This window comes from Cinclus cinclus, chromosome 2, assembly GCF_963662255.1.
Source record: "Cinclus cinclus chromosome 2, bCinCin1.1, whole genome shotgun sequence".
NCBI classification, from domain to species: Eukaryota; Metazoa; Chordata; class Aves; order Passeriformes; family Cinclidae; genus Cinclus; species Cinclus cinclus.
The window spans coordinates 68,660,443-68,685,594 of NC_085047.1; the positions used below are offsets into that span (position 1 = coordinate 68,660,443).

At 36.9% G+C, this 25,152-nt stretch overlaps 1 protein-coding gene across 1 annotated transcript in view; it reads left to right on the forward strand.

Moving 5' to 3' along the window:
- Window positions 1-1,195: 1,195 nt before the first annotated feature.
- Window positions 1,196-25,152, forward strand: part of UCHL3 (ubiquitin C-terminal hydrolase L3) — a 40,185-nt gene continuing 16,228 nt past the window's right edge. The window contains exons 1-6 of the mRNA XM_062514793.1: window positions 1,196-1,237; window positions 1,458-1,469; window positions 11,111-11,239; window positions 14,364-14,520; window positions 14,873-14,958; window positions 16,055-16,102. Coding sequence (XP_062370777.1) covers window positions 1,196-1,237; window positions 1,458-1,469; window positions 11,111-11,239; window positions 14,364-14,520; window positions 14,873-14,958; window positions 16,055-16,102 — 474 coding nt within the window. The remainder of the gene's footprint in view (window positions 1,238-1,457; window positions 1,470-11,110; window positions 11,240-14,363; window positions 14,521-14,872; window positions 14,959-16,054; window positions 16,103-25,152) is intronic.

Consider the following 25,152-nt stretch of genomic DNA (forward strand, 5'->3'; position numbering starts at 1 on the left):
GTGTGCAGGTATGTTAGAACTTTTTAAAAGACAACAGCTTGTATAAGAAAGTGAAGCATTCACCATAACTCTATGAGTGTTACGTGTCTGACTCTGGTCACTCTTCATAACAGGAAGTATGATGGGATTTGCAGCGATAGCAGATAAATGTTGTTTTTAATTGTGTGTAACACATCTTGCAGTAATTTTCAGCAGAACATATGGGGACCTCACCACCCGAGTCCTTGCTGCCACAGTGAAGTCTCCTCAGGCAAGATGAAGCTGGGGAGCAGGCACCAATTTTTCTCTCTGGCAATCAGTGCCAGGACCTGAGGGAATGGCCTGAAGTTGTGTCAGGGGAGGTTTACGTTAGATAACAGAAGTTTCTTCATCCAGATGGTGGTTGGGCACTGCAAGAGGCTCCCCTAGGACGTGGTCACAGCACCAGCCTGGCAGAGTTCAAGAATGGTTTGGACAACACTCTCAGGGACATGGTGTGACTCTTGGGGACGTCCTGTGCAGGGCCGGGAGCTGGACTCCATGATGCCTGTGGGTCTCTTCCAACTCGGAATATTCTGTGATTCTATGGTGTAGGGGTAATTTACTGCCGCTCAGCAGTTCCTCTGACTAAAGCAGTTCCTTTATCCCGCCTCGCCCCGTGGCCTGCCCCGTCCCCCGCGGGCGTATTTCCCTGAACGCTGCCCATGCCTTCCCGCCGCGGTTCAGCTCAGCTGCGGGACGCCGCTTCGGAGGGGCCGGGCTGCCGGAGCGCTTGGCGGGCGCTCCCCACATCCCCGCCGCTCCCGCCGGGATCGGCTCCAGCCCTTGCCGTGCCCCGACACCGAGCGGCCGCGCCCCCCGGCGGCTGCGGCGGCGCGGGAGAGGAACCACCCGTCGCCCCGCTGGGAGAGTCCATTGCCAGGGGAGCCAGGAGGGCGGGGAGGCGGGGGGAATCTCCCGGGTATCGCCGCCCGGAGCACTGCGGGGACGAAGGGCGGCCACCGCCGAGCGCGCCGCCTCGGCCATCTGTGCGGAGCGGCGGGGCGGTGCGGGCGAGGGCCGGGCGGGAGTTTCCTCCTTCGCCCGCCCCCCCGTGAGGCGCTGCGCGGTGACGCGGCCCCGGGTCAGGGCTGAGGCACGGCGGCACCGTGAGGCGCTGTCAGAGCCGCGCTGAGACAGTCCGCTCCGCTCCGCATCGGGATCCGCCGCCGCTGCCATGGAGCCCCATCGCTGGCTGCCCCTGGAAGCCAACCCCGACGTGAGTGCCCGGCATGGGCGGTGCGGCGCTGCCCGCCCGACAGCCTGCCTGCTGTGGGGCGGGCGGGAGGATGGCGGAGGGGAGAGGGCAGAGGGCTCTGGGCCGCGCCGGACCACGTCGCCTCTTAAGGGGTGGCTGGTAGTGGCAGGGATGGAGGAAGGTCTTAGCCCTTGGATCCGACTGGGTCTTAACTGCCTTCTGTTTTCTGCTTTCTTTTCAGGTCACGAATCAGGTAAGAAGCTTTTATTTGGGATAACCTTTAGTCTCTGCAACTTTGGGCCCATCTCCTCTCGTTTTCATGTAGTAAAGGCTCCTTCCTGTCCAAGGAGAGTGCCCCCTTCCTTCCCCACGCGTGTCAGCGCTCAGTCTTCTCATGTCGAATCGTACTGGAACCTCCCCCATAGACATACTGTATGAAAGAGAAACGAACGGTAAAAAGACGATAGTTGTGGCCTGGTTCTTCCTGTAATGAAATCTCTAATGTTTTTCAAGGTGGGTTTTAATTCATTAATTAGCGATTAAAACATTTATTTATGTATAACGTGTGCCAGGTGTGGACCTGTACGTGGTAGCTTTGGGCACATGTACGAATCTGCTTGTATCACTGTATTGTAGTCTCATTCTTTGACTGACCATTAAAAATAATGCAATTTTACCATATTTGCACTTTGGTGCTTATTCATGACAATATGTACATGATTGGTTGTTGCTGCCTTTGTTAATGTGGTAGAACCCACGCTAGAGAAAGGAAGCCTGTTCTAGTACACAAAACAATGCTCCCACTAAATAAGCTCTGGCTGAAAGGAAATCACACTCTAACCCCGCATCATGTTCTCAGTGACAGTTTTGAGAATAGCATTGATGGTCAGTTGTTGATTTCAGCAGGCCGGTTGGTAATGTTAAAGATGGTGTTTAAGCCAAAGGGCTCTGAAACTTCCAGCAGCAAAATTGTATTCTTAAAACTATATTATTGAAGTATTTTGGTGACTGGGAATGTGTGTGAAGAATATTTTGAGTTTTGTTTTTTTTTTTTTATTGTGGTTGCTCTAAGATACAAACTGAATCTGCAGAAGAGTGAAGGGTTATTTGATGCTTGGTTGTTTTGTGCTTTATAGTTTCCTAGGCAAATAATTTTACAATTCTTACAGTGTTACTGCTGTGGAGTGATTTGAGAAGTCTATAATCCCAGTCTTCTGAGTTAAAATCGACAGTCTTTCCTGGAGCCCATCTTGAACATGCTCTAGATATTTTTCTTTTCTTTTTTTTTTCTTTTTTTTCCTTTTTTTTCTTTTCTTTTTCTTTTCTTTTTCTTTTCTTTTTCTTTTCTTTTTCTTTTCTTTTTCTTTTCTTTTTCTTTTCTTTTTCTTTTCTTTTTCTTTTTCTTTTCTTAAATTCCAGTTTAGAAGAAAATAAGCAAATAGATAACTAGTGAGAACTTCCAGTTATCTAACTTCTTCTGACTTTCCAGATGTTGAGATGAGCTCGTCATGGTAAAAATTAAGACCACCTTTGAAATAGAAATTGAGGAGGAAAAAATAGTGACATTTTTAAATCTGAAATATCTTGTGTGTTTATGTTGTGTGGAGAAAATCCTAGAGGAATGTCAAATGAACAGTTTTAAGTGTGTTTAAAATCCATCTGTTTTGCCCATTGATTTTGCATTGGTGATGGATGTCTCAGTTGTAGATGATCATGGATAATAAGAATTTATACTCCACATGGATTTTCTTGTTTCTGTTTCTGTATAGAAAAGGCCACTTGAAACCAATTAGACTTCCTCGGAACCAATTAGACTTCCTCCTTCACTATATTTTCCAGTCTTGACTGAGCAGGGATTGTTGTTATCTAGACTGAGAGATGTATATTTAAAAAAAATAAAAATGGTGGGTGTTGAATATGAACGCACCTTACATTATTAATCATTGTTCTTTTAATCTTGTCAGTACAGTGGTGAACTGTGTAGCAACAGGGCTGTTAGTCATAAGTTATTCATATCCCGCTTGTGTTTAAAACAGCAATAATAGTAATTTGAAATTCTAATGAAGCTGAAAACTAATTTTTAGAAAATCCTGTTAATTGCAAGGATGGGCATTTCTTGTAGTACTCTGTACTGCGCTCTGTAAAATAGTCTAGAAGTCTTTATACAAAAATCCAATAGTGTGCCCTCTACAAACTGTAATATTAGTGTCTGGTAGTCATTTAACACGTGTATTTGGATAGACATCTAGCCAAGTGCCAAGTGTTTCTTCTTGGGGGTCGTTCTTTTTTTTTTTTTTGTTATTTGGCTTTTTTAGTTGAGTGTTAGACTATCCCTAATGCATACTGCTTTTGTTAGTGTTAAAATTGTTGCTAGGTATGGTAGTAAAGTCTTAGACAAAAAAAAAAAAAGTCATTCCAGTGACATGTAAGATGCATAGTTTCTTAGTGTTAGGTTGTAATTAGAACTATCATTCCAATTCAGTAAGTGCTTACACTGTTTTGATTATTGTGCCCATCATTTTATTCCCCTTATTAACAGTAACTAGTAAGGAAGTGTATTAAATGCAAGTTCATTTGCTTTTACTGTGTTCTTACCACACTGTGTATTCTCTGGTTTTGTGGTATAGGCTGTAAATTTGAGGCTTTCTGTCTTTGTAGTAGAAATTCAGATGTGTCCTGGTTTAGGGCAAATTTTGGGAGGAAACCTCCAAAGGGGTCTCCTCTAGAAAGCAGATTTCAGTGGCCCCTCCCACAACTGGTTCAGGAGAACCAGATGATGGGTATACTGGAACATGCAGTCACCCCAGGACAAGATAAGAATGGAAAAAAAAATGGTATTTCTCAGTTAGGTATGTGAAGTCTTTAAAAAATATCTCAGATGTTTTTCTCTCTCTGAAAGTGTTTATATTACAATACAAGCCAGGAATTTGTAAATCCTTAATCTATATAGAACCTCTCTTTGTGCATATGTGTTAAAATTATTTGAAGGTTCAGAAACTGGCTGGTGAGGCTAAACAGGAATATTCTTTCTTAGCTTTAAAGATTTCCAGTGGCAGTAGAAATCTGCCACGTGTCTGTAGTGATGTTTTCAAGAGAGGACAGTTGTTCAATGCAGCACACAGTGCTGGCTGAAATTAGTGAATTCAGGAGTTAAATGTACCATGTGGTGCAAAGTGATTGTCACTGCACTTTTTTTCTCTTTCACCTCTGCAGTCTGAAAGAATGAATTGTTGTCTATCTCTGATACAGAAAGAGCTGATGATGTAGCATTTACAAAGTTCCATTTTGTGTGCAGTGATGACAGAGAATGGTTTCTCCTCCTTGACTTCCACTGGGGGACCTGACATGACCAGTGCTACCCTCCTTCCTGGTATCTTATGGGATTTTCCTGAGAGAAAGCAAGAAAATAATGTTTATCGGTTACCATATATATTATGTTTGTGTATCTTGTTCCCAATTTCTTATGAAAAAAAGACTGATTTTTTTGAGTGAAAAGATCAGAACACAAGCTGGTTGTTCTTCATCATAATGTTGCTTCTGACTTGCAAGTCTGACTTGCAACCCACAATTGACTGCCTAGGAAGTGTATATAAACAAAAGTATTGGTGGATATTTTTCTTGATGCTCCACCTTTTTTTAATTCTCTCTTCCCTTGCTTCATATTGTACATTCTAAGAAGTATCTCTGCTTCCTGGATAACATTTCAACTTATGTCTTCATTATATCCAAATAAGGATGGAGTAATTGACTGCATGATTATGAAGCTCAAGCACTGGCTTCAGAGTTCAGCTAGTGAGTGTCGGCTGTGGCTTGAGTTTCTCTTGCCTGCTAGGACTTAGTTGCTGGTTCTTAGAAAATTATTTGAGCTCATGAACACCATTGACAGCTGTGACGTGAAAGTTGCAGGGACAGTAAAGCTCACAAAGCATGGAACAAATGGCAGAAAGTGGATATAGACAGTCTTTATCCATTTATGGAACACCTCTCTTCAGGGTGTCAGTCAAATACAAGGAAGAAGTAAGTATCTGGGAAGCAGGCCTTAGTCTTCCTAAAAGGTCTTTTTATTTCTTGGACTCTGAAACATTATCCCACAGGCTTTCCCAAAGAAAAGCCGTAGTGATCAAAATAAATTGAAAATGCAGTGCGCACAATTCCCGACGTGCTTTGGGAGGTAGCACTCATAGATGAGGTACTGTCTTGGTGTGAAGGGACATTAGATGTGGAGAAACACAGACGTCCTTCTAAAAATGACTAGCTAAGATTGCTTTATTTTTTTCAGGTGAGGGCGTGGAGTTTAATTCTTCTGTGGTAAGCAGAGTGAAAAATAGTGGAGATAGCGTACATGGCTTGGAAAACAGTATGTTGTTTCTCATATAGCCTCAGAAGGTGGAAAACCAGGATTCAGTTTGTTTCTTTCTGTAAAGACAATATCCCAGAATGCCTTTCACAGAGCCAGCGAAGGGGAATGTTGAGCCTGTCATGCTGCACAGTAAGGAATAATCACGAGGATAAATATGAAGGAATTTTTTGGTGACCACTGTGAGAGCACTTCCTGAATGGCTTCTTCTAGTTTAAACTATCTCAAGCTAGGTAGATCTCTGACTGAGTTTAAATAGGTAAATATGTTGCACAGGGAACATTGTAACTTGTTTTGGGGTTTAGAGTACTGTTTATATGAATAGTTGAAAGATTGCCTTAGTTCAGTCTTCAGTAATTTGAAGCTTCATGTTCTTCAGTAATTGAAAGCTAAGAAAAGTATGTATTTCATTCCTCTGCTTGTACTTGCCACTTCTGGTCCTTCTGATGTTCTTTTTTTACTCAGTTTCTTGGTTCTTGTTACAAGGAAACCCTCACAGTCTTGAAGACAGAATATGGTGCTACAAAGTGGAAAACAAGTGACAGTCGTTCGGGCCTTATACTATCTTGCTGCACAGAAAATGATGTTTCCCACTTCAACATTTTCCTTGCTTAAAGGATCAGCAGAGTCAGTAGAATCCAATGGTTGTTTCAGTAAAGTGTAAAAAAAGAAATGTGTATAACAGCTTATTTAGAAGAGTGGATTGATCCAGCTCATCCCTGTTATGAGTAACCTCTTAGATCATGGAAACAGGTCTGTTAAGTGTTTTTTCACAGAATAACACAGTATTCTGTTTTGAATCAGTGGCTCAGTATCAACACCTCAGGACTCTGCTGGAAGCATTTTAAGGCTCTTGCTCACTGGTTTCAGAGGAAGCCTGGGTCAGCTGGTTCATCCAGATTTCTGAGTGCTTTTTTTTGCATTGCTGCCTGTGGGATGCCCTATTTCAATATGTGCAGCAATGCCTGGGCATACTGAGTGTTAGGTTTCAAAACTGCTTTATGGGTACGTGAAAAATATATACCTCTCATTTTGAAGAACAGGAACACTAACTATGAGTCAGTGTTGCTCATTTAGATGCCATCAAGTAATGAATACAACTGGAAGAATAAGAATATTGTAAGTTTTCTCATTTTTTTGAAAAAAAATAAATTTGAGATGGGCTGATTCTTTGAACTTTATTGTGGCATCCCAAAATACAGAACCTGAGGACATGAAAGAATTTGTAATAAATTTTGATTTTCCCAAGGAAGTCTTTTATAATGGATCATCTCTTGTTTGAACAAGATCATACTGTGGCCATTCTTAAGTGAAGAGTAGTTGGTAAAGAAGAATAATGCAGCTTATGTAAGTTCCAGCTATCTCTTTGCCCCTGGTGTGCCTTTTGACCTGCTGTACAGAACTAGTTTTTCAGCTGCTAAATATGACTGAAATGACACTGTCTCTAAAATGTAATGAAAAATTATTCCTTCATTTTAATTACATTAATGTCATGATGAAAGAATGAAGAAGTACATCCTTATAATGTTCCAGTAATAGAATGTTGTTTGGGTGGTTCCCTTATTTCTATAAAGGAATTTCACTTCTGAAGTAGACTTGGTTTTATTACATGCTTCTAGAAATGATGTGTAAAGAATTAAAAGCAAAATATTGTGCATTTGTATTTTTAATATAGATTAATAAGATTTGGATACTTTAAGAAATGAATAATTTCCTCTTTCTTGATGGTAATTCATTTTACAGTTACATTTTCAGTTACATTTCAGTTACATTTTCAGTTACAGTTACATTCAGTTACATTTTACTCAGTGTCTTACTACTATTAAGGGAAAAAATTACCTTCAGTTCAATAAAGTGCCAAAAATTCTTGTGCTTTAATGAAAAAATTAGAAAATATTAATTGTCTTAATCGGTTTGTTTACATGTTGTCCTTCCAGTTTCCTGAAACCTATGAACACTTCACTTTTGCAGAGGAAAGTCTTAGCTGTTGTTTTGTTGTGATATAGAGATGCTTTAATGCATTCAGCAGAAGTAGAGTAAAATGTAGATTCTGTGGGTGATTTGTGTTTAGAAGAGGATGGCAACAGTTGGTTCTTCCCACAGAAGCTCTCTTGACTTCTGCGTCTGAGAGTCTGGAAATACTTGTGCATTTTGCCGGTTTTATGCTTTCACGGTTCCAACTTTTATATAAATACCACAGTAAAATGTGGGAAAATCCAGGTCTTGAGTATAATGTCTTAATATTTAAAATGTGGTGTTCCTGAACTATTTGCAGATGCTGTCCAACTTAAATTGCACTTAAGTTTCAAACTCCTATTTTGTTTCAGTTTTTGTCCTCACTTCATTTTTACATGTGACAGGGTAGAAAAGCACATTGCTACTTAGACAATATTGCAATTGTGCACTTAGTACATAAGTTCATAATAAATGTATTCCTTAAGTTGTCTTGTCCCTCTTACCCTTTCTCATCTCCATAAACCTGATAGATCACATCTTCCTACTGGCTCTGTAACTGTGTTGGCAGAAGTAGGATTCTAAACTCATACTGAAGATAACTGCTCTGTGCTTTTTTCAAGGCCTAACACTTAGTAGGCTGAAGTAGTGGTACTAGCAATGGAAACAGAATAGCTTAAACCACCTGCTGCATAGGTAAAGTGCCTAGAAGTACCTATTGTAATGTTTATGCTATTAACCAACATTTAGACATGCAAATTTACTGTTTGTGATAATTTAGAATAGAATTGGGTAGGCAGGAAGGGGCTTTTGAATTCTGCAGATCAACCAGCTCTGTTCAGAACAAGTTGCTCAGCAACCTGTCAAGTTCTGAATTTCTCAAGGCACAAACTCCACAGTCTTTTGGACAGTTAGGGCTAGTGTTTTACTATGATTGTTATTTTAAAAATTTATTTTTAAATGTCTTCCTTATCAAGTTCAAATTTCCCTGTGTTTCAGCCTCACTTCTTCTTGTTCTACTGTGTGCTGCTGAGATGAGCCTGTCTCCATCTTCTCTATGCTCTCCCTTAGCTAGTTAGAAACAGTAGTGGTCAGGTGAGAAAGAAGGGCCTTCTGGAATACTGGGACAAAACAAATTCATAGGAAGTGCAGATAAGGGTGTAAAGTAGTTTCTAAAGTGGCTTTTTGTTTACTGGTTAGCTGGACCAGTGAAAACGTAGGAAGTGTTTTTCAGCAAGGTCTTTTAAGACAAGAAGAAAAGAGACAATCAAAACTATGACAATAATCTGTAAAAATAAAGTTGGGAAAAAGTGAATAGATACAGATGTGTGGGGGGTTTTGTGCTGCTGCTGTTGTTCTTCCTGAGGTCCTCTAAGACTTCTGTAATATAGCCAAGTATTTTTCTTTTTTTCTTTTCTAAGGTAAAAGCTCAAAGACCTATAAATTAAGAATTGTCAGCAGTTTGATAATCAGTGTCCGAAAAAAAATTCTAATACTCTTGTGCAGATCTAGAGAAATAGGAAGCTGCTGTTTTGTATTATCTTGCTTACATAGTATCAATAAATTAAGAGAAAGTGAACAGCCGAAGAAGAGTGAACCCTCAAAGAACTCTAACTGTTCTTTATGGTAGGTATTTGTAGAGTAAAATTCCTTTGATAATCCCTAAATAATTGGAAAGGAAAACAGTAGAGCTCTCACCTTTTTAGACAGTGATGCTGACTAAAATGCATACTAAACTTCTTGCTGTCCTAAAACAGAAATGACTTCTCCCATCTTGCCATCTATTGTTCATCTGTGACCCATCTATCACTCTCTCTTACACAGGGACTTATGCTGCACAGTTTTTAAAATCTACATAATAAATTTCAGAAGGATATTTCTTTCTTTTTTTTCCCATGCCTAGATGAAACCCTCTTGACACACAGAAAGATATCTTCTTTGCCAATTTGGGGTCTATCCTTAATATTTTATTTTTGGTTTATGATTCTACAGTAGAGCTGTTAGTCTGGTTGTGTGTTAAAATCACAGCTTGTCATACTAAGCCTATGCTCTTGCTGTTCTCTGTAGTGCATATCAGAAAAATGTCAGTGACATTTTTCCAGCAAACTCTTATTGTTTGCTGGAAGTTAAAATTTCTCAGATTTTGAAGTTTCTCGGTGGTATGGTAATGTGAGTAATGAAAGGTGCCCTGTATCTATGGAGTTTTAGTTCCATTAAATTCTTAATTCAGGAGTTTGAGTAAACCATTCTTGAGTTTACTTAACATTTTGTTGACTTGGGCTTTAAAGGGGTTGGCTTTATTTTTGTTAATTGGTTGCTTAGTGTTTTTTTTTCCCCTCAGTGGTGTACAAAAGGACAAGAGAGTCTACATCACTTATTTGTCCAGTAGCTTAATGGGATCCTTTATAATTGTCTTTTTTGGTTTCTGGGGTCTTTTTCTAAGTGAGTGCTGTTTTTTTTTATTTTTGAGCTTTTGTAGCCTTATTTAATTGCAAAATATCAAATTATATTGGAGTAGAAAATGGAATTTTTTCAGTTGTGTTACTTTTCCTGCAATAAAAATGATAGATTAATTGCTGGCTTAATAAGAGAAGTACTACAAGTACAATTAATATTCTAATGCATCCATACATGTAGTCCCTTCTCTTTTGAAATTTCTTTTTTTCTTTTTTGCTATTCACAAAGTGGTAATTATCTTCACATTTTAGAAAGTTAGAATAGAGTTTCAAAACACACTGTCTCTTGTTTCATCAGTTACTAAATACTTAACACTGCCCCTTTTCCCCATGTTCATTCAAAGATCTGTATGTGCCACAGTGTAAAATTAGATTTTTCATGGAATTGTCTATGGCCACTGTGTGTGTGTAGTAACGGCAGTTCCTGGATTCAGTTAGCTTCTTCCAGACTGACAATGAAAAGATTTCAAATTGTCTCAGATCATCTCTGTAGTTATTAATTCTGCAACTGTTGTTGTGATGCCTAGTTTACTCAAGTACAAGAAGAATATCCAGTTAAAAAATGAACACCCAATCTTCAAAATATATTAGTCCATCATAGTTTGAAGGGATTTTTCATGTAAAAGGTACACCTACTAAAATGTGTATCTTGTGTGGTTTTGCTTCTAACATCTTTTTGCTTGTAGGAGCTCCAATATGACCACTTGTGCCAGGTATTCTGAAGCCATGGAGTCAAATAATACCTTAAGTTTGTTCATATGTGCTCTGACTGATGGCTCTGATGATTTCTAGTTAATGTGAATAATCAGTGCTCTTCTGTTTTGTGACAGAACAGTTTTTAAATGGTCGAAATGCTTTAATGCTTCAGTAAATAGTGCTGAGAGTGTTTCCACTTCCCTTCCAAAAAGACTATTTAAATGCATAAAACATGGGGATTTTGTGTGTGTTTGTGTGTGATTTATTCAGCCTTATTTACTAAAACTTGTATCTCTTATTCTCTTTAAATTTTAGAAAGCATGAGCTGTTTTAATGTATTTCACATTGTGGATACTCTGAAAAGATAGATGTCTGAGTGTACCTGTTTAATATTATGCTTCTTTTTTCTTTTTTTTTTTTTCTCTTTTCCAGTTCCTGAAACAGTTGGGTATACATCCTGACTGGCAATTTGTAGATGTTTATGGTATGGAACCGGAACTGCTTAGCATGGTGCCAAGACCTGTATGTGCAGTACTACTTCTCTTTCCAATAACAGAAAAGGTAAATGTTTATTTAATAATCAGTTAATTGCTTTTGCCATAAGTTAAATGGGAATGAAAGTTTGAACCTTGTACTTTGGTGTCATATTAGAATCAAGATGAGACTCAAGCTTTATTCAAGAGACTTCTTCATTAAAAATAACAGAAGAAAATGCTTCTTTCAGAACCTTGTTTTGATAACCTTGCATGTATATTTCTGATTTCTTTTCAAATCATAATGGGGCAAGCTAATGTAGAAGCACAGAGGAATATGCCTCACACTTTTCTATTACAGGCAGTTTAAGGGGTTTTTTTATAATAAGCACTGTGAAATGGCTCAATTTGCTAATTTTAGCAGAAAGCTCCAATAACATAAGGAAAATAAGAAATAGAGTGTAGGACGGTATGCAACTCCTTTTTGAATCTTTGTCCTGTTACACTGACAGTTCTTCAAATTCAATCCATTTCAATCCACTTTCAGTTCAGTCATCAGTATTGATATGGCTTTTACTTCTTGGACAGATGGGACATATTATTGATGAAAGACAATTTCCCTGTCTTTCACTATGTTGGACTTTGAAGAGTTTGCTTTGGTTAAACCTTCAGTGTGCTTATTATGTATCATCACATGCTTTTACCTAGTGTGGTTCATATTGATCTTTCAATTTATAACAGTATTACATGATTGTGATAAGGTCAGTCAAAAAGGTTGAAATTAATCTGTCCACAATTCATTCTTTTAAGGTGTCTCTCAAAAAGAATATGTAGCATGTAAGGACAAATCACTGACCTATTGAAGTTTAACTTCTGCTACAAAGAGGAGTGATAGGTCAGTCTTCCTACACATTATATCCTGTAAATCTCTGCGTTCTCAGTTTCTCCAAAACAGCTATGCAGGCAGTACTTTTCAAGCTTGATTTCAGCCATCTTGACAATTTTGAGTTTAATCAAACTTTCAACTCACCTGTCTTCAGGAAATGTCCTTTCTGTCACCTTGGAGGCATGTTCTGTGTGCTGTCATTTCTGTCTGGCTGTTTCAGCTACAGGTCTGAGCTCCTTTCATTACTGTCACTTTCCTTTTGACTCCCTGCTTGTGCAAACCCTTTTTTGGATCATGCTATGGGAGCATTATCCCATGGGAAAGAACAACCTTCCTCTTGTTCCAGAAGGTGTATCTGATTTCATCCTAAGGAAACATATAACAAACAAAACCAGAGAAACAACGTATGCTCTGTTGCATGAATCAAATCTGAGAACCAGTCAAGTGTTGAGTATGTTAATCCTTCTGAAACACAAGGGACACAAGTGTTTCTATCAACTATTTAGCCTGGCTGTGTGAAGGATAAATGTTTCATGGGAGGTCCCAATGTTCTGAAGATTTTGTAGGTCAGTGTGAACTCTCATTATCCTTGAGCATTATTTTGTATTTCTAAAGTAGTTTTTCCCTTCTCAGCCTCCTTTTCAAAATGGCCTGCAAAATTGCACTTTTATTTAGTTTATGATTTATTTGTTTCTTGGCTGTGTCTACATCTATGAAAGTACCTCTTAGTTTTGCTACCTTTGTAAACCTTGAATAATTTGTACTATTTTCTCACATGTCTGTCTGTTCTTCTGTCTGGAAGTTCAGTTGTTTTGTGTTTCCTGTATATCAGTTTCCTTGAACTTGTTTTTCAGGGCAAGCTACTCTTGTTAGCATATAGATAATTTTAGGATTGTCCTCTTTAAAGGTCAGTGGCTTTCTTAGTCTACATAGTAGGTTATAGACAAAGTGAATATTGTGGGTGTTGGCTATTTTGGGCCTAATGAATGAATATGAATGAAAATTATGGGCTATAAATGAATATATGAATATAAATTATGGGCTATAGCTTAGGTTAGGAGGAACCTCTTGAGGTGATCTGGTCTAACCCTTGCTCAAAATTGCATTTCTGGTACTATCAGCATTTATATATTTATTTTTGCTGTGGATTTTATTTTAGTTGGGACGGAATGAATGGCAGTTCTATTGTTCACCTCTCTAGTCTGAATGTTTTGTCCAGTTAAGCTCTGAAATTTTTTTTGTCTCATTTAAGGCTATTTTTTGTTAGCTTGTAGTTAAACTAAATTAAAATGGTTTATAATGCTCTTGCTATTACTTAGCCTATTCAGAACATTAAGACAACCTGCAAATGTGGAATATGATGCTGGAAATGATTTTTGGTTTTGTTTGTCACTGACAGTACAGAGAGCCCAAGGGAAATTTGCAGGAAGAGTTCCTTGATAATATTCTGCATTTATACTTCACTTTCATCATACTTGTATAAAAAGCCCATCTACTTTGGAATTATTTTTTTGTCTGCAAAAGTACCTAGTAAAAGAGGCAAATGAAGAAGCATTGTCTTGAACATCTGCAGATTTATTTCTTTCTTTTTCTGTTTGAAATTAGAATTTAAAGAAAGAAAATAAACAAAAAACCTCAAACAAATCCAGTCAAAAAAACCATAACAACACCCCTGCAAAAGAACCAGCAAATCACAGCCAGCAACAAAAAAAACCACAAAACCAACACACTATTGTGCAGTATAACAGATTTTAGTTAAATATGATCTTTTTAAAGCAAGTACTTTAGATTGTTCAGTCAGAGCAAATTCTCTTTTTGCTACAAAAAGAAAATAACGAAAGAAAATAAAGACAATAAAACTTTGCTTTTTGATCATTGCTTTAGAAGGGCCTGTTTTGAGGCTTTGGGTGTTATATAGACTTTATTTTATACTCCTGGGAAGAATTAAATGTAACGGTTGAATTTTTAAAGAATGTTTCATGATGATTAATCCCCTGAAGTATTATGGTTTTCTTGATAGCACTTTGACACCTCTGTCCTTAAAAATCCTTTAGTTGCATTGAAGAGAGTTGGTGACATGTGCTCAGATCAAGGAAATACTTTTTTTTGAAGTTATGTTAGATAACACACATTCAAAACAACGTTTCAAGTGTGAAGGCACTGGGTTGAGAAACATTATAGAGCAGTTCAGGTAAGTGTTCATGAACCTGTTGGACCACGTGTTAAACATTTCAAGTGGCAATATTAATTAGCTGTTGTGGTTTATAAATTGTTTTGTCTTGAATAATTTGTAATATTTATGAAATGTCTTTTACTTTCCTTCTAGTATGAAACCTTCAGAACAGAAGAAGAAGAAAGGATAAAAGCTAAGGGACAAGATGTCAAATCATCAGTGTATTTCATGAAGCAGACCATTAACAATGCTTGTGGAACAATTGGGCTAATTCATGCTATTGCAAACAACAGAGATAAAATGAACTTTGGTAAGATATTTTTGGTTTGTTTTTTGTTGGCTTTTCCTTTTCTTTCCTCAACTGTGGGAAGCCATGGAGGGAAGGGTATGTTTTGCACTATTTTCTTTTAATATAACCATTCATAAAGGCAAAAGGAGTGCATTTTTACCTCTAATTACAAAAATTAATATTTTATACTAATTTATAAAGTAAAGCACTTGAAACATTGCAAAGTTCAGCAGTTAGCCTTGCAGTCAGCCTTCTGTGTCTTAAAAATACAGTGCAATTCTATCTTCAGATCTTTTGTTGGATTCTGTAAGCTGTGAACGAAGTTGCAATATAAACATTACACTAATTATGTATTTTTAATTTTTTTTTAAAGAAACTAATTCTTCACTGAAAAAGTTCCTAGAAGATTCATTATCTATGACTCCTGAAGAAAGGGCCAAATACCTAGAAACTTATGAAGTTAGTATCAAGCTTTTACTTTTGTTTAAAATGGTGTAATAATTACTTGCAGGAGCTGGTACTGTCTTGGGGATTGACTGAGTGAAGCACCTAAACAAATTTTGATTTTACAGTAAGCTTGTGGTCAAACAGTTACTACAAAGGAAACTCTGCTTTGGTATTTTAGAGTATTCCTGCCTGCCCATAGCTCAGTCAGCAGAATGGATTTGAATGGATTTTATCAATGTTCTCATCCACATTAATTCCCTGGCTTAGTTTAAAATTGCTTTGAAATGCATGAGAAATGTGTGCATATTCTTTTTTTTTTTTTGTGGGTTCAGTATGTAGTTTAATGGCAATTTAAGATGAACTGGGGTTGTTGCTGTAAGGAATAGCCTTTTGCTGCCTCTTTTAATTTGTGCCTTCTAGTCATAACTCCATGCCTTTAACAGTTGAAGCACACAAAGAGCTGATTTGGGTGAAATATGATCTGCTTCCCCTACCATCCTAAACCATGAGATGAGCTAGCTGATAATGTGGTTAGCCACATCATTAGTACTGTTTGAAAGGATATGGCAGAAACATCTGGCCAGTGGTGGATGAAGAACAGTGCTGTTGCTCCTGATGGTAATGATGGTTCTCTCTCAAAATGAAAACCTTGATGATTTTTAAGTCAGAGTTCGCTTTTAGGATGTTGTGAAGGCCTCAGGAATATGAGTGTTAACATCTGGCTAAAGGAAGTAGTAACAAACAGAAACAGTGGGGATTTATGACATCTATGGGAATGTTGGACATAAAATGACTGATCAGAGCTTCTATATAAATTATTTTTCTGCTCAAAATGATAGATAAAAAAATGCTTGTAGTGTTTTCTGTGTGCAAAAGTGCCATTACAAACTCTCAGATATATGACCTGAATTATTGTTATGAAACTGAAATAGTGGTCTTCTGAGATCCTTGGAGGTAAAGATTATTTGTTTATTGTCTTTATTTTTATTAGAAGCACTGAACAAAGATAGTTACATCCATGCAATTGATAAAGTGAAGTGCAAAAATGGTTCTTACAACAATGAAAGTCTCTCATTTAAAGTCTGATTGAAATATATTTTGATTTTAGGCTATTCGTGTCACTCATGAATCCAGTGCCCATGAAGGTCAGACTGAGGTATCAATTTTTTAAAAAGTGTTTGTTTATATCTACTTTGACATGAAAGCAATTGTATATTAAAGATTTACGGTGAAATTGAGATTATTGCTTGGTTTTCAGTATTGTGTCATTAGTCCAAAATTAATTTGCGTTGTTGTGGGGGAAATCAAACTTGAAGCTTGGGGCTTTTTGTTTGTTTGTTTGTTTGTTTGTGGGTTTTGATGGTGGGGGTTGTTTGCATTAGATTTTTTAGTTCATAGGTAACTATGAAAAATGTTTCTAAGCTTCATTTTGGAGTAAAACAGACAGTAACAGAAACTGGAGGTTTCAATGTTGCACATTTGTAGGTAAGACTGTAAGATTCATAGTAACCATACAAGTGTAATGAATGTTTCATGAAAGTTTGAAGAGTTATAATTCAGGAAAAGAAATATTCAATAGTTGGTTTGCAGTTGTGTGTGAGCTGTTTGTATACAATACAAAATCAGATAAATTCTTACTCATATATGCATTTATCAGCATTTATGCCCCAACAGATTGTGTGATATGGAAAAAACAACCTGAAAGCTGACCAAAAAAAACCCTGAAATAATCATAAACTTGAACATTCAACATTTTTCTGCTTCAGGCATACTAAGTCAGTTTTTCATCTTTCCGGTTCAGATTTCAGTATCTGTTCCAAAAAAAAAAAAAAAAAAAGGGGGGTTTATTGCTAGACTGCTTCGTTTGACAAAAAGAGAAACACTTCTATGTTTGGCTGTGACTCCAGTGACTCATCCATCCATTCTGTCTTCTTTTAAGTGCAGTAAGTGATGTTTTCTTTTTTTCTGTGCAGTGTCTTCTATACAATGTAGGAGAAAGCAAAGCAGTCCTTTCTGCTCCCCCTTGCCCTGTCTAGAAAAGGAAGTGATGAGAATTGGTTTAACTATTTCTGTTATAGATACTCAACTTCCTTTGTTGTATTTTCTTTAAAAAAACACTCCACTCTCTCTTCTTATCTCGTTCCCTGAATTAGTTAAGGTTCTATATTTCAAGAAGAAGCATCAGAAGAAAATTGTGTTTTTTGAAAGTAAGAGAGTAAAAAAGATCTGGTCTGGCTTTTTTTTTTTTTCTCAGACAAGTCCATTTCTAGATATTCTTGGCCAGCTTAGAAAGAGCAATTATTCCAACAAATTGCTGAAGACTGAATCTCTTCCTAAGATCCTTGTGAGAGAGAAACTTCTGTAGTTATTTTGATATACAGTTCGTGATGAGGTTCGTGTAGGGAACGATCTGTTTCTGCATTCTTTTGGCAGATATTATGGAATAATTGGGAAAAAAAATGCAAGGACTGTGTGTTTCCAGAGTCCTCATGAAGATTCAGGAAGCACTTAAGTGATGATGGAATCTCCTAATAAGGGACAGTTAACTTCTTGAACTTCCACTAATTAATTTGTTTCCTGATCAAGATAGCCACAATACAAAAGATTAATAATTGCATGGAAAGACGAAGACTTCTTTTCATAATAAAAAATTACAAGATTGTCTTAGCAACTATACCTAAACACAGATATTGAATAGCTAGTTTCCTTGCCAATTATTTATTATTCCATTTTGTATAACTCTAACTGTAAGTAATTCAATATGGATATTCCTTAGACTGGCAAATTAACTTTTTCCTGTCTTTTTGTTTCCAAAGTTAAAACAGTACAAAGACTTAATACATTTCCCAGGATCATTTTTTCAGAATGGTTCTCATCCATCAACCAAGGAGGGAGAAATAAACAAGTTTTGTTAATGGAACATCAAATTGCCTGGAAATCCTGTCCTACCAGATGGTAGTTAAACAGGGCAGCAGGCCTCCCCATTCACTGGTACCTGAGGACTTGCTTTACTTGAAAGTGAAATTCTTTTTAAGTGAAACAAAATATGAATGTACTGAGAAGTGTAACTGAGAGTTGAAATGAGTTCATCTCTTCTTCCTTCCATGGGTACATTTAAAATGTCACTGTGTACTCTCCATGTAGTGGTTGAAGGGAGTGATAAACAGCATGATCTTGCAGGTGCTGAAGTTACCATACACAGGTCATAGGAGGTTGTTGACTTGTCCTGTGGGGTAAGGTGAGGATTTCTAGCACCTTTTGGGAAAGAAAGAAGAGAATCCTATTTCTCCTGCATCTTTGTTATTTGTTACGATTACTTTCCTGAGCATTTAAAGTTCCTTTAAGAGCACAGGAAAAGAACATGGTTTTCTTCCTATGACTGGGGTTTTTGACCTCCATGCACCCGCCCAGCTGTCCAAATAGCCAAGGCATGTTGCATAGAAATCTTTCCTTTGAGTAAAGTGGCTTATTTAGTTGCTGTGTGATAGTAAGTGCTTTGTGAACAGAAAGTCCTTTCTAGGTCTCTTACAGATTTAAAGATTAAGAAAACATGCAGGCCTACTTTTTCTTAGGATGATTAACTTGGTTTGTGTTCTTCATGAGAAAAGCCTGCTCTGTGGGTAGTTCTGTCCCTTAGATAGGTGTTGCATACTACTGTCCCCTCACATTTTTAGAAAGTCTTTCTTAAAAACATCTGTGGTAGACAGAATAACTTCCAAAAGTGGAATGGATAGTAGTCAATTCCACTGATTTGTTGAGGAAGGACGTTTCCTTCCACCATGAAAAACATACCATCATACCATCGAGATAATGTTAAATTTTTGCAGAAGGTTTAAAAATAGCAGAGTGCAGACAGGTTCTCTTCTGTTAATACTGTTTGGTGGGTTTGTTTCTTTTTTCCCTGGGTTCTGATGTTCCATATATTTGAGGATTCAGTCTTTATTTGTTGATTGCCCTTGACACTCTTGCTATGTCTTCACAGACTTTTTTTATAATCTCAGTGACTACTTAGATTTTACAATATACTGATGCCATTTTCTGCTTCTTTTTTTTTTCTTTTTCATGTACATAAGTATTTCAAACCTCAAAGCAAGTCTAACTAGAAATAAAAATCAGAAGTAATAGCATAAAGCAGTGCTGTATTCCTAGTATCTTTGTATTCTGTCATCTTGTCTGGTGGGTAGGGTTTGTTTCTGTTTTAGTATAATCTGTAATGAGTTTTTTGGGTTTTTTTTTCCTCCTAAGTTTCGTATGCTTTAAAAAGTTCTTCTCAGGGGAAAAAACTCACACTTGGCAAGATATTACTTGTAGTGGGCTTCTAGATGGTGACTGCTGGAATTTACAGTGATCAGTTTGCTTTTGGGATGTATCATTACTGTGGGACTTATTTGAGTGAACATGAGGATGAACTGCTAAGCAAGTGAATTGAAGATGAAAACTATAGAATGTTCTGCCTTGATGGGTGCTTGTAACAGGCTTCCCAAGTTTGATAGCTGTTTAGTTTGAAAAAACCCAGCTACTGTTCTTAAAAATGAGAGATTTTTTTTTCTTTCAAGGAGATTAAACTTTTAAGAACTGTTAAGCAGTTTTAATTTTGATAATTAATTACAAGTGTGCTAATTGAAAGGGTTGTAAATTTGCACTTAATCCTTCAGACCAGGTTTTGGACTACGTTCTGTTAATCCTTCTGGATTGTGTGGCTCCATGTCTCACTTTATTAATACAGTAGAGCAAATAAATAGCTAAACCAGTCTTATGGGTACTTTTTAATGGATACTTCTGTGTAAAAAATGTAGGTCTTTTAAAATTACTTTGGTAGCAAGCAGTAAGATCTGGGAATGGTTCCACAGGAGAAGTGTCTTCTTGGCTTCAAGGGTGGTTTGATTCTGATCTCATGTTCAAGTACCATATTGAGGCAATTAATGTAAGGTTCCTATAACAGTAATTCTGTTGAAGTTTATGATAATGAAGCTTACACCTTCTCAAATGACAGGTATTCCATATCAAAAGCTGCCAGAAACAAAGGATCTAGGTCTTTACCTTAGAGCTTCATAGATCCAGTGTACTCTTCTCTATGTGACAGGTCCTAAACTGAAGATATTGTTGGGAGTAGAATAGGTGCCAGATACTCAAGATCCTCTTTATTCTTCCATGAGTCTTCTGCCGCGCATACACTTCTATTTATAATATCTAGAATGTCTTAAGATGTGGAAAATAGAACCTGTTTCTTTGCAGAACTGTACACACTTTTAAGCTGATCCTTATTTTATTTCTTTGTGTTGAGCTGTCTTTGAGTTTTCCCTTTTGTTTTGCATTTGGGTTTTTTTCCCTTCTTGTTCTTCTGATGCCTTCTTGAGCAGTTAATAAGCTTTGAAACCTTGTACTGCCACACACCTTAATATTTCTGATATCCTCTTGCCAACCCCCCCCCCAAAAAAAACCCACCCTCTCCATTTGAAAAACTACAACCCTTCAAAAATATTAAAATGACAGTTTGTGGATCTGCATTAGCAGTCTAATCAACAGTGATCAATAATAACTAAGTTATGGCAATATTTGAGGGAGTAAAAGTACTAATTTATAGCAGTGATCAGGATTAGGTTAATATCTACCTATTTTTTGGCATTGCTATCTTGCATTCCTTACTTTCAAAACAATTGTAGTAACTATTTGCAAGTAACAGATCAGAAAATGTAAAGGGAACATTTTTTGAGAAAAGGAAAATTGTTATTAAATGAGAGAGACGTACAGGTCTACAGTCTGTAGCAGAGTAAATAAATTTTGAAATTGGAATTGGGGAAGAAACTTATTTTGTATCCTACCCCCTCATTTGCATTAATAATATAAAGGTACTATATAGTTGCCTGGGAGAATAGGAGAGGAGGAAAATGCAAAGGCACATCCTGTATAGAGATAAGCCAGTAAAAATTGTTTAGTTCAATTAAACAATCACATGCTTCAGGGAAGTTATTCCAGGTATAAAATATTATCTGTATTGATTCTTGAAAAAAATGACCTTTTTAATATGTGAATATAATAATGTAAGTAGATTATACTTTTGTTCTGCTCTCATATTACCGGCATCTATATCCAGTACTTTTTCAACTGCTTCATTACAGCTCAATTCTATAGTAAGGAATATTTCAAGCTATGCTGCAGAAATCTTTTCAAAAGATTAATTGGCCTTTAGGCAAGGAATTAGATCCAGAGAATAATTTGTGTTCAGTATCTGCATTTCTCAAGGCTTTGACATGCTTAACTCCTCTTCAATACTCTTTTGGTAATAGTATCTGAAGTTTTAGCCAGCTCTGTGTATCTCTGTTAAAATCATTCTGGTTTGGCAGGTTTCCTACAGTATCTTCACGGGCTTCCCAAACAGTTCCCTGGAACAGCTGATCCTGTAGCCTTGTAGAAGCTAATACTGGCACAGAGGGGTTACAGGCACACTCCTGAGCAGAGGGGAGGAAGTTTAACTGGCTAGACTTAGATCAGCTTTTGTGAACAGCAAATACTCAAAAAATTGTGCTGTTAAGATTGGCAAGCTGTTTGTGCAACATCAAGGTGTCATTAACTGCTGGCAATGGCTTTCCATATCACTTTTTCATGTAAAGTACAAGTGATAAAGTGAACTTTTTATTATGTTGCGTGGTACTTTTGGCATATGGAACCACTTCTGTGATGGAGGTAAAAGTTATTTTGGGCAGGGGACTTTTAGCAACATCTGTGCATTACTGCTTAGCAAAATGTGATGTGTGGTGTTTGGGAAAGTTCACTTCTCTAAGTATTACTACAGCATGGCTCAAAATTATGTTTCAATCAAGCAAAAAAGCACGAGTGATATGGCCACTTGAAATACCTATGCTAGATATTGGTTAGAAAGTACCTGTGTTGGATATTGGCTAGAAAGTAATAAGAGCTTTTGATTTTGTTCATGACCTAAAATCTTAGGAGAAAATTAAGAGCTTTTACATTCATGTATTTTCTTTCCTCTTCCTTAGAGACTGATGAGAATGTTCATCTAAACAAAGTTTAACCTACAGTGTTTAAGATTAGTTGTTAAGAAGAGGAAGAAAGACAAAAACAGAACTGCAGAATAAAATGCATCAATTATTAAGGGAGGGCACAGAAAACACTGCCTTTGTTTGGGTTATTTTAGTACCCTTTGTACATCTATTTCCCAACTGACAGCTTTGGTTACTAGAACTGTATGTTGAGTGAAATGAGGCTCAGAATTGAATGGACTGAGGTGTAGCATCTGAGCTGCTACTTCAAATGGAAACAACATTCTTGCACCTCATTAGACCTTTATCAAAAATATTGGTAAAAAATCAGCCTTTGAAAATCAAAACTGGCGTTTATACTGAGAGCGTCAAAAGTCACAAATAAGTGCATCTCAGATGTTCACAAAAAGCTGAAATACTGGCATACATCAGTGTGTTTACTTAGATACACTTTTTGTTCATGAGTATGATCAGGAATATTTTTAACATGGATTGAAGTTGACAGTTTCTAAAAACACTACCACAGCTTGGTTTCTTCTTTAACTCAAAACATAACTGCAAACTGTAGTCTGTAAACTTGTTTCATGTGCTTGGAGAACTATAATCTTGCTTGGAATGCACAAAGTTAGACTTTGATCACAGTAACAGTCGTTAACATTGGCAAGAGCTAAGTAGAATCAATGCACTCTGTTCCCAACTGCTATAAAACTTGAACTTTCAAAGATCTCTGGTCCCCTGGGGCATTACAATTTATTGTTAGAGAAGAAACATAAAGAGCTTCCCTTTTGCTCCTGCCAAGAGCATATGGTGGGATTTTTTTCTTAAATCACCCATATTCCTTGATGTTTCTTCTGAATAATCCATAGTCTTCTAAAGAAACATTTGCATCTTGAGAGAATATAAAATCATGTAATTGTTTCATACATTATTTTTAAATAAGCATTAGAGAACAAGCATATCATCTCTCCTGTAAAGGTGGTGAAGTTGCCTAAAAATTTTAGCTGTGACTTTTTTTCTTTTACAGTCTACAAAGCAAAAGTGTAAAAAAAGACCTTACTAGAATCATGTGAAATGTTTTGGAAATTGTGCTTGGTTAGTCTGTGACTCATTGCATTGCCATGTTATCTAACATGTTAGTGTTTGAGACATGCATTAATCTGATTTCTATACTGAGCAAATCGCTAATAAGGTATTAATACAGTAGAATTGTTATTCTGGATCTTAAGCTTAACCATAAAATCTGCATGAAGGAATTCTGATTCCTCGGGTGAAACATAACTATAGAGGATATTCGCACCCATAAAGCCAACCATGGATTTAAATAACAAGTTTATAAGAAATAAATAACACAAGTGAAAAAACATCTCTACAGTTTTGCATCCAACATCTCTACCAACCAACTGCCATGAGGTTTTTTTGTTTTCTTATTTTTGTGGGTTTCTTTTGTGTTTTTTTCTTTTTGTTTGTTTGTTTGTTTTTTTGTTTTTGTTTTCTTTTTTTGTTGTTGTTGTTTTTGGTTTTGCTTTGTATTTTTTTCATCTCTCCAATCCATAATGCTTCCTGTGCTGTTTTTGCACTGTCTGTAAGAGACAGCAAGCAGCAGGGTATAGCCATGTGGGACAGGTGATGGCTGAGTTCTTCAGTCAGCCTTTTGCCCTTAGGCAGAAGAGAAAATTATTTGGCTCTCGTTTTTTTTTTTTTCCCTTATCAAACCACTAATTTGGAAGGAGAAAATTAAAAGAATTTACAATTCTTAAGACTTGCAACATTTTACCAATATGGCTGAAGCTAGACAGTGGGCTAACACTACTCAGAGAATTGATGTTGCATCAACTGACTTTGCTCAAGGAAGCACTCAAAAATATAGTATTTGGTGTGCAATAATGCTGTTTTATTTCAGAAAAAAATCTTGTGAAGGAAAAACTATTTGAAAAAAACCCAATCTGGGTAATTTAGCTTTTGCAGAGCTCCCTAACCTTTGAAATTTTCTTTTTTTTTTTTTTTGTGTGAGTCCACTTTTTTTTGATCACAGAAGTCACCATTGTGATAATCTAGCTTGACTTTTGCCTAACATAGACCATAGAACTTAATTTTAAGTCTTCAGGCAGAGATAAATTACCACTAATTTCTGGAAAGATTTTTTGGGGTGCTCTGATCTCACCATTTTTCTTGTCTTTACCTGTATGTCTAGCAAAGTAATACTTTTAGGATATTGTCCATTCTTAATCATGGGTTAAGCTTGCATGGAGAATACTGTAAATATTTTTTTAGCAACTGCAGAAGGACTAAGTACACAGACTGGTGCAGATGTTGATCTGCTAGCAAATGTAGCTCAGTTTGGTCTGTAATCTGTCTCAATACATGTTGATAATTGTAATGTTGGCAAAACAAGTAGCTCTGTTTTAGGTCTGGAGTTTATGAATCTTAACTTCCTAAGAATTTGAATGTTGGTCAGGTTTTTGTTGCATGTGAGGAATATCTAGTTTAGAAAAAACTTTTCCTGCAGTGGAAATGGACACAATGTCTCTAGTTCATGCGTATTCTGTGATGTATTGTTGTAGATGAGCTTTTGAAGCACCTTCTGCCTCTGTGGAATTCTTCTTTTGTAAGACTCCTCTCCTCTATCTGGCTGCTTATCTTTTTATAAAAACTTGAAGGAACTTAATGTCTCTCAAGATTTCATCACCACCACCAACATAGGTTTGAAATGCTGTTAAGAAATTGAAAACCCTTGTGAAGGAAAGAGGAGGAATTTTTTCAGACAGTGTGATACATAGATTTAATTTACATGTAAAATATCCAGTAATTATAATGACTAAGGAAAAAGAACACAGTTTTAACTGTAATACAGACACTTTAAAATATTGTGTTTAATTCAATAATGAGCAATTATTTGAGAAAAACAGAACTTCGAAAGGTGGTGAGGAAAAGTGATTGATAGATACTAAGTACACCCTCTCTGACAATAATCTTAAGTTGTAATAACCCTTATATTGCCCACTTGGCTGGAAAAGTTGTACATTTTATTGATGCTTCAGCCTTCTCCCATCTCTGCTCCAGGGATTACTGTATGGGAACTCTATTGAACAGCATGTTGTGAGGAGTCCCTGCACACTTGTGGAACAATGCAACTGAGCAGATGCAAGAACATGTGCCAGGGCCTCTGATCGCTGGCTTGTGCCTATGAAATAATGACCAGGAGTGA